Below are 10130 nucleotides of genomic sequence, written 5' to 3' on the forward strand. Positions count from 1 at the left end.
CGCCCACTTGTAGACAGGGCATTTGAAGCCACGCGTCTGATGATCGTTTCCGTCTGCTGGAGTGCAAAGCATTCCCAGCACATCCTAAATCAATACTAGCCTTTGCAAGCCCCTGCCAAATGTCCAAAGCAAAAACACTTGAAGTATCTTTCTGTTTGTTTATTAACGCGAGGGGTGGCTCTCGACCATCCAACCACAACTTTGCCTACCTCCAGCGCCTTGTCAGCAGCGGTTACCGGTGACCTAATCATTGCAGTCTGCGTTCCTCCGTATCCGTTCTTTAACCGGATTATCATGTGCACCTCGGCCAGATTGCACTGCTCCTTCGTGGTCTCATCCGGGTCCTTACACACAATCACCGTCTCTGGGCTTAAGGCTTTAGCTTCTGCCTCTTTACCCAGTGATTTGGTAAAAATCTCCTGCGTAGTCAAGCTGTTAAACGTGAGATCCTCAATTAGGTAGGGATTACTGGGTAGGGAAAGTTATGAAAATTTATAGTCATAGTACTCTAGTGAGAGCAAGGATGTGAAGTATACAGACCGGAAAACTAGAAGTGGTAGGGTCATTAGAACAGGCTTAATATCTTACAGGCTTAACTTTTGTCTTCTGTTGGTAGGGGTCGAGCTTAGGCAGCATAACTACGAATCACTCAAATCCACTAATATGCTTCCTGGTAAAGACAGGCTTGTTCCTCTTTACCGGTTCTCACGGTAACCCTTTTTGGAGTCACGGAAACTGACGTGTTTTCCACTTCAATCTGGTTCTCCTTCCCCTGCTTCGGAGGGGTGCGGGGGCTAGGAAGATAGTAGCCTTAGCCGACGCCAATGCTCCCTCAGCTACGTCAGCCCTCCGCGTTGCAGTTTCATACTGGCTCAAGACAGCCACTAACGCCTTTCGTATTCTGAGAACCATCCAACTATGTTCTTATGGACATGTTTTCTCGTGTCAACAAACTTGGGAAGTTCCGCCACCAAGTACTTCGCTGCCACTACTTTCGGCTTATGTGGGGTATTACGCATCCCCTATGGTCTGGCTGCTATTGTTGCTGCTGCTGTTTCTCCTCTTCCTGCTTTTGCTGAATAACTTCAGCTACCGTTGCTGGTGGTGACTTCACCATACCACCTCTGGCGCACGGATTCGTCACACTTACTCTGTATGTGTGAGAATCTCTGTTTTCCTCCATTTTATTGGGTCCCAATCCCAACCTCAACTCCAGGCCGATATTTCCACTCACAACTCAAGTTCGTACCTAACCACTAAAAACATTCCTTTTTTCTCCTCGTACCTAACCACTAAAAACACTCCTTTTTTCGCCCTTATTCCCCATGGAACTATTGATGTAGACATTACTTCGTGGGGGGCTATTTGCGCTTTCATCGCACCTCTTTCTTCTGCTCTATCTCGGAGGTTCACTTATTTCATGAAATGGTTCGACCTTTGAGCTTGGATTTCACTCTCGACTCTTCTCTTGCTCCTTATCTCCATCTATTACGTCATCATTTAGCTTTCGTCCCCGTGAGCCTTTTAGATGGCGATTCCATGAGCCATTTGGCTCCTCTTTCCGTGCGTTCTTATCGCGATCTATTCGGATAGTCCCCGACGGTGAACAAACCCTACTCCGACCGATGGTTCCTCGACTGAGGAATTTCTCCCGACACCGATACCCGCTTCCTTGATCCATTCACTTGTCAGCGTTGTCGAGATCGACTCGGATATTATCCTACTTCGACTGAGAGTTCCCTGACAACGGAATTTATCTTGGTACCGGTCTTTGTTTCGTGATCCAATTAACTTCCATTTTCGTCACGTTATAGTCGGATAGCCAACGGCGGCGATTCAAACCTACCGTGGATTCCCCGGTGGTAGATTTCTCTCGATACCGATGTTCAATTCCGTGAGCCATTTAGCTCCCCGCTTCGTCCCGATTTACTCGATCTAGTTCCTGTGCGGTGGACCTAGCCTGCTCAACGAGCCAGCCAGTAGTAGCTTCCGGTTCATTGGCGCCCCAACCACCCACTACTAGCTATTCGACGCGATCTATTCGTTCTAATCCCCGACGATGGATCTAGTCTACCCACGAGCTACCCGGTAGGGTGTCGAGGTCATTTCGGCGATTCAAGTGAAGCCTGTACATTATATTCCATAGCATTAGGCCGAGTAAGGAGCCCTGAGGTATTGAAAGCGTTCCTCACGTCCATTGTAACCACGGCGCAATAGCGATTACTCCCTTTCTTTTGCTTCAATGCTATCTCCGCGCTTGCGATGACTGTGCGGATGGCGTCCACAGTTCAGATCCCTTTCCGGAATCCGAACTTCTTTTGCAATAATCCGTTCTCATTTTCAGCGTAGTTCGTCAGCCTGTTGAGGATGACCCTTTCCAGAAATTTACCAGGAGTATCCAGTAGGTATATAGGCAGATACGATGCTGGATCTTCTAGTGGTTTCTGGTTTTGGCAGCAACGCCAGCTTCCGAATCTTCCATCTATCCGGGAAGTAGCCTTCGTCCAGGTATTTCTGTAGGACTATCCGGAATATGTCCGGAAACGCTAGAATCTTCAGTGCAACCTTGGGGATGCCATCTGATTCGGGAACTTTCTCCGCTTTCAGCCCTTTTGCCACTGTAAGGAGCGCGTCGTCGGAGACTCGATTGTCACCAGCATTTCCACCGTCTGCATCGATGTACGGTGTAGGTGGCCATGCGGTTAAGTTAAATAAATATTATTCTTTTGTTTGTTTCAAGTGTGTCAGCGTCGACATGTTACTCATTAGGTTCGTGACAGTCGTGCATGGGGTTACTTACCAAGTGCAATAAGAATGTAATAAGCATTTCCACAACACTATATTAAGCGTAACCAGGCATTAAATCAGAGGTTAGAATAATAAGAAAGGCAAAATTGCACCACTAGGTGGATTAAAACTGTTTTTTTATATCGAACATGCTTCTATTTCGTAGTTTTCGGTTGATCATTATAAGTGATTGCCATCGGCTCATGCATCTTTGTGCATCGGGTATTCACTGGCTCGCAATCTAAATGTGCCTCGACCAATCCGGTACAATGCACCCATTCCCTTCACTTAGCCAAAGGATAGGGGCGACGAACTAGAACTACATCAAGCAAAGGTTGTGATTTATCAAATTTTATTGATATTGATATTTTACAATAATATGTAGATATAAATTTCCATGATAATGGACATCAAAATTACATCAACTGCAACATTCATGCAGACAAGAAATTTGCCGGTCCACACCACTTCTCAATGAACTCAATCACGTTGGGAATGTCCGTCTGCGGTGCCATCCTGGCAGCCACCGTAAGCTTGCTCCAGGCATCCCGGTTCGCAAGTCGGTGGGTACGCTGAAACACCACCGGCTGTCGACCCATCACCGGATAGCCACTCACTAGGCAGGCCTGATCCGAAATACCCAAACTGGACTCGTACAAATTCCGATCATCCGTCGGCAATACCTGGTCGACCTTCTGGTCCATGCTTACAGCAAGCACCCATTCGCGGATTTCCTCGTGCAAATTGAGCTCGTTCTTCAGATGCAACTCAGCCGGTATCGGGACCGAACTGGGGAAGTCCGTGGACGAGAGGTCAGAGTGATCGACCAGGTTGCCCGATCCTTCTTCGATCGCTTCGCACACGTCCAGATAATGGTTGAGAATGACGAAAGCTTCCGATTCCCGCCCCATACCGCGCAAATCCATGCCCGCCTCATAGTAACCCTTGTCGCAAGGAATGATGTCTGTATGGCGTAGCATAGAAACGGAAATCTTCACAGCGATTGACTGAAGAGCAGGGGCTTGACGGCAAGCTGCCCTTGTGCAGTAGTAGTGAGCAATCGTCAGTAGCTGCTCGAAACGGTCAATTACATCGGCCTCCATCTGGTCAGATCCCCGTAGAGCTTGAACCAAATTCAGCAAAAAATCCCGTAGGTTCTTCCAAACCTGAATTCCATCCGGATCGCGTAAGTTGAAACATTCCAATGCGATACGGTTGTAGATGTTGAAATTCTGCGCCACAGGTGGAACTCCATGTTCCAGGTACAAGTTCAACGCAGAAATACAGTCACCATCGCGAATCATCTGGGCAGCATACTGAGCCAGATATTTCTGCAGGATCGGAACACTGTGCTGCTTAGCTTTTTCGATACACCGTGTCCATTGACCTTGCTCGGCGAGTAAATCTAATGCTCCCATTATATCAATATCAGCTAGTTGCTCGACATTTCCTTGATTTCTGAGTCGAGATTTTTGCTGAGTTTCGACATAAGCCACCAACTGCGGATCGATTTCCTTTGCCAATCGACGGGCCTTATTCCAGTTGTCAGTTTTGATGAATACATCAACCGCTTCACGAGGCATTTCCGCAGCCAGATACAACTGAGCAGCTGGACCAATTTGATTTATTTCAATCAACCGCGGACCAAGCTCTCGAGCAATTTCCACCGCATCTGGACCTTCGAGAAATTGATTGCAGATCTCTGCTCCTCGCAATAATGCTCTACCAACGGTTGCCTCGTCGGCGTTTCCATCGCTAATTTGCAGCAGGTACTCCGCTGCTTTCTTGAACTCTTCGGCTCTAGCGTATTCTGAAGCTTTCTGCAGAAGGTAGCGTGAATCGTTGGATCCGCTACCACGATTTGCTCTGGCGTGTAGTTTTTGTATTTCAGCTACAGCGGAAGGAACATATTCCTTAGCAACTCGAAGAGCATCACTGAGCATGTTGTATTCTTTGTAATACTCCAAGATCAGATCCGGTCTTTCAGCACGGATCATCAAGGCTTCATATTCGGGGTAGTTGCGTGACTCCAGTGCTCCAGCAGCTTGACTAAGCAGAACTTCTTTAACCGCCTCTGGTAGATACTTTTCCGCTACACGAATCGCGGCTTTCCAGTCACCGCTGTGAGTGTGCATCATTATTGCTTCTTTGGGCTTGTTAGCTAGTAAGAATTCAGCTTCAGCTTCGGTAAATTTACCATCATCTTCTAATGTCATGGCAATTTTTAAATGAACGTCATCCGCTGACTTTCCGCTAGCCTTGCAGAGCTCAAGTGCAAAATCAAACTGGCCAGCTTCGCAAGCATACGCAATAGAGTTGTCGATCAGATTCATCTTGGTAAGCAGCCGAGTCGCTCCTTCAATTGGAAGTGATTTGGCCCACATGAACGCTACCTGGTTGGATGCACCTTCTCCACCTTTTTGTTTCGCTACGCGATGAGCATCCTCCCACTTATTGGCGCTACAGTACATGTGTACAGCTGCCTTCCAATCATCGGAAGCTAGAAAATGAACTTCAGCGTTTTTCAAGCGACCTTTACTTTCTAGTTGACGGGCAAGGGATGTATGCGTTTGATGCAAGAGATTCTTATGATACCTTTCCACCAGCCTGATCATGGAATCAAACATCTCCAGCTCCTTGTACATGTTAATGGCAATATCCGGTTCATTGATAGTTATTAAAACCTTCTCTGCGTCTCTATATTTGCCTTCCTTTTCAAGATCTTTGGATAGCTCAATAAACATATCGCGAACCTCTTCGGTGTTGAGAAACTTTTCGGCTATATCGAACGCTTTTTCCCACTGGCCGTGTTTGTTCAGTAGATTGATAGCCTCCTTGTACATCTCAGCTCGAACCAATAGTTCCTCCGCCGTCTTCACATCACCGATCAAGCAGAGGTGCTCAGCCAACTCAACGGCATACTTACGGATCTCTACCGCATCGTCTACTACTTTTGCTATTTGAACAGCTTTTCGCCACTGCTTTGCACCGACAGCCGCCTCCAAAGCCTTCACAGTGCTGCCAGCTTCGATGTAGTGGCTTATTGATGCATCCAGCTGTCGTTTAGAGACCAACCAATCTCCCCATTCTTCCTCCAATCTGATAACTTCATCCGGCGAAACAAAGCGTGCCAAGTCGATGGCTCGCGCATAAGCTCCACCTTTTCGGTAAAGATCGATTGCAACCTGTTGCTGGCCAGTTCGATGTGCTAACTCTGCCGCTAATTCAAACAATTCTGCTTTCACCAGAGAAGCGGTTATTCGAGATACGATACTTTCATTCGAAAGTATATGCGGCGTTTTGAGAGCTAACTTGGCTGCTTTGACTGGTTTATTTGCCTTCAAATACAGCGTCATTGCTTTGTCCTTCTCTCCGCGTTCCTCTAGCACTTCGCCAGCCTTTTCCTCCTGACTTGTGTTCAATAAAAATTCCATTTGTTGCTCCTTCAGATCATTCAACCCATGGTATCCTCGACGCTCGGCAAGTTTAATGGCGTCATCCCATCGACGAAGATTTTTATACATATCCAACGCCGCCTCGATGTCTCCCTGCTCGATGTAGATTCTCTCGGCTGACCTGAAATGTTAACTTTGTGATAAAGTGTTACTACAAACAGACCAATACTTGCCTTAGATCGCCTCCTAGCAAGGCCATCCTGGCACGAACTTCAGAACAGCTCATCCCGGGATTCCCAGTAGCCTCTTCATACTTTTCGGCAATTTTAATCATCTCTCCCAAGTAGAACGTCTTTGAGGCGTTCTCCAGTGCCGCGAAGCACCTCTGTGCTACATGCAAATTTTGTTGCGCCAAAGCAATGTTCGCCAAGTTATGCCACATTGCCTTTGCGGCCGGTTTATCCCCCAACGATTCCAAATAGAAAATTGCTCGACCAAAATCACTATCATTCACGGCAGTTCCGAACTCTACCAAACCTTCATCTAAGTTGTAAACATGTTCAGAAGCTCCCTCTCGCGTATGAACTTCTGTTTTTCCTTCCTCGCGAATCACATCAAAAACATCTCCACGCACCGGTATAATGGTCACGTGCTCCGGTAGATCAATGTTGTACCACATTGCAAGATTTGAGTCACTCTGAGCTATTGCTACATCACTTGATGGAACCCACTGAACGAAGGCAACCTTGGCGAGTAGAGTTTGTTTCTTTCCCGTACCGATGTCTACCAGCAATAGTCGCATCTTTTTATCTCTAAACAGCAGCTTTTGTCCTGTTTCACTTAGTTCCAACCAGTCAATCTTGGAATCGTGAGATATCTGAGTTATCGTAGACTGCTGAATCAAGTCTACAACGCAAACCGTTTTCATATCCAGCAAATAGGCCAACTTTTTGTTGTGTTTCGTATTTCCTCGCTCGTTCAGTCGAACGGAGATCACGTGAGGGTTGACGAATTCTGTTCTCACCGAGCCTAAGATGTAGTTTTCACCGTACTCCACGAGTGAGAGTTCACCGGCGTTGAAAATCAACGCAACAGTAGGATTTTCGAAATAAAATCTCTCGTGCCGACCGGTGGCGATCCATGGAATCTCGCTGGTAAGTGTTCGAATCAAATCGCAAAGAATCAGCGAATCTTCGGTTCTTCCCACTAAGTAGTTATCCTTTCCCATGATTCGCACGTCATCAATCTCGAGACCAAGCTGGGATTCGACGAGCATCGTATTCGAAGGATCATGCAGAGACTTCAGCAAAACTTGACTTGGAGCTACGAAGGTCAGCTCAAATTTATCCTGCCAGATGGTTCTACGCAGTACGGATTCATAGGACAGAACAGCGCCACAAAGCGATCCGACTGTTAACCGGGAGCCATCTTTCCTCCACGCAACAGCAGTTACCGTGTATAAATTGGGAATGCTTTTACAAAGCGATTCAGCCCAGGTATTTTGACGAGGACTCCACGTGAAGATTCGAATCCTATCGAAACTACCAACAGCAACAGCCTGTCCATTCGGGCTGGAAGCTGCTATCGTGAACTCACGTTCTAGGTCATCTCTAGTATAGTCAAAGTTACGAGTCAATCGCCCTAGGGTGTCGTAGAAGCAAATCTTTTTGTCGCACCCCGCCACAAGTATGCCACTTTGAGGCCAAGCCAATGACATTGGCGCGACCGGATGCTGAAGTAACCGACCGGATGGCTCTCCAGGTTCTTCAATAATATAGAATTTGATGACCGATCCGTCCTCGTGTCCAGATACGAAGCCAGTTCCTCTGACGTTCGGAGCCAACGCCACAACTAGACTTTCCGCGGCATACAAAGTTTTTGACTTATTATTCTTACAGTGCAATGAACGCACTTTACCATCCTCCAAACCGGCAATAATCATTCCACCGGACAACCAGGTAATGCATGTAACGGCTACTCCCTGCGGAAATTTATTACAAATAACTTTCTTTTCGTTCCATGATTCCCCTAATTTGTAAACATAAACGATATTATCGCTCTGCGCCACTGCCAACCTTGTGGAATCAGGACTAAAAGCAATCCCACGGATAACGTAGGAGCTTTTTCCCGCATTCGGATCTCCCGGTTTCGTCGAAAATTTGTCCCGTCGCTCGCCACTTTCATCGAACAGCAAAATAGTACGATCCGCAGTAGCCACCGCAAGTTTCTGATTATTTGGAGACCAACATAGGCCTGCCACGCGGTACAGGTAATCCTAGTAGGCGATAGCGAAAACACATTAGAATCTATTGATGCTAAGCTACGTGGAAGTATCGTACCTGTGCTTCAACAACGGTTTTCATAAATTTAAGCTGCATTTCTCACACTTTAATCACTATTTAAGTCTTAGCTAATCGTTTTCGGCAAACTTAGAATCGATTTTTACCAGTTTTTTCGTTGCCCTATTGTTGTTGACAACGGTTGTCATGGATACGCTCGTCACTATAATCTCTATCATTTTCAACATTAGTAGTTCAACAGGTGAGTTAAAAACACGTGCCCGGTAGATATCAACATGTGCGTTGTGTGCAATTGCGCATGCGTTAACGTCAATAGCACGTTTAGAAGCCCATCTAGGGGAAATGTGCCTAAGGCGGACTTCTTTTTTAGTATATACTAAAAATCTCATAGTAAGAGATCGGTGGTGAGAAAAACTTTAAGTTGCCATTATGTCAAAAGTATGTTTCAAATTTGTTCAACGATGATGGTTCATTGATCCAGCATTGTGCGGTGTCCCATATGACATCCATGTTGGACGACATTGAAACATTTTCGGGACTTATTAGTAAGTGGCAAAAAGGCTTACGACGTTCCTCATAGATTTAGGAAAACAATTTTAGGTATTTTAATACCTAGATTATTAATATAGTAAAAAGTGGATGAATGGGCTTCTCCTATAGTAATTGTAATAAGGAATAATAATGATATCCGACTAGTTAGTGATTGTATAGTCTCAATGAAGGGGTTATATATGTTGAGGTCGGTCAAAAAATCGAAAAAAATTCTTTTATCTTAAAGTATAGGTTGGGGAAGATGGGTAGACTTGACCAAGCGCGAAATTTTAGAATTGGCGATAACGTGTTCTATTTGGTTCTTCAAAACATTATTTTTATACTTGTTTCGATCCTTTCAGGATATTTTGAAAGCTTGGAATGAAAAATACTTTCCTCATAGAAAATATACCATAATTATTAAATTTGCGTTAAATAATGTAGTTTTTTATCAAACTTTGTGTGGGCATAGCTTCTGGAGTAATTAATTTTTTTAAAGTACTAATATATCATGTTATTCCTTATTAAGTTGTTAAATGATTTTACATAAACCAGGATATTGGAATTTATTTATTTATTTCGTCAATCAAGTGTAGACTACATTATACAAATATTAATTGCTTATATACTATCCTGTAAACTATTTCTATGTACTATGATGCCGTAAAAAGTTTAAAAAATGTTTTAAACTTGTTCGGGGCATGGTAAGGTCAATACTTTCACAATGCTCGTTATACACAGCCATCATCTGGTTTAGTGGTCCGAATTTAGTATAGTCTGTACGGTGATGACCTATCGCGAACAAATTTCTATTGCGTAATTGACGAGTAGGAGCATATAAATTTAATTTTGACAATATGTAAGATGAGTCAATACGCTGCATGACGATATCGTTTAGAAACGAGATCATAGCATAGTCCCGACGTTCTTTCAATGTTTGAATATCTATCAACATACAACGTGCTTCATAAGATGGAAGAGGGAATACTGTCCATCTTAACTTGCGTAGTGCATATAATAGAAACTGCTTTTGGATTGACTCAATTCTCACTTCGTGTTTTTTTTTATGAATGGTGGCCAAACAATACTACAATATTCTAAAATAGACCGAACATAT

At 44.8% G+C, this 10130-nt stretch overlaps 1 protein-coding gene across 1 annotated transcript; it reads right to left on the bottom strand.

Moving 5' to 3' along the window:
• Positions 1–3221: 3221 nt before the first annotated feature.
• LOC131688098 (intraflagellar transport protein 172 homolog) lies at positions 3222–8622 on the bottom strand. Its single transcript, XM_058972250.1, has 3 exons — positions 8522–8622; positions 6416–8457; positions 3222–6363 (listed from the first exon to the last, which is right to left on the bottom strand). Exons 1-3 carry the CDS (start codon positions 8558–8560, stop codon positions 3222–3224), a joined length of 5223 nt encoding a protein of 1740 aa, XP_058828233.1. The 5' UTR covers positions 8561–8622.
• Positions 8623–10130: the final 1508 nt, after the last annotated feature.

This window comes from Topomyia yanbarensis, chromosome 3 (genome assembly GCF_030247195.1).
Source record: "Topomyia yanbarensis strain Yona2022 chromosome 3, ASM3024719v1, whole genome shotgun sequence".
NCBI classification, from domain to species: Eukaryota; Metazoa; Arthropoda; class Insecta; order Diptera; family Culicidae; genus Topomyia; species Topomyia yanbarensis.

Excerpts from the sequence above, each read along its gene's own strand:
- LOC131688098 (XM_058972250.1), bottom strand. The coding sequence starts at position 8,560 with ATGCAGCTTAAATTTATGAAAACCGTTGTTGAAGCACAG. Across the intron at positions 8,458-8,521 it reads AAACCGTTGTTGAAGCACAG|GATTACCTGTACCGCGTGGC; the intron begins GTACGATACTTC and ends ATCGCCTACTAG. Across the intron at positions 6,364-6,415 it reads TTGCTAGGAGGCGATCTAAG|GTCAGCCGAGAGAATCTACA; the intron begins GCAAGTATTGGT and ends TTAACATTTCAG.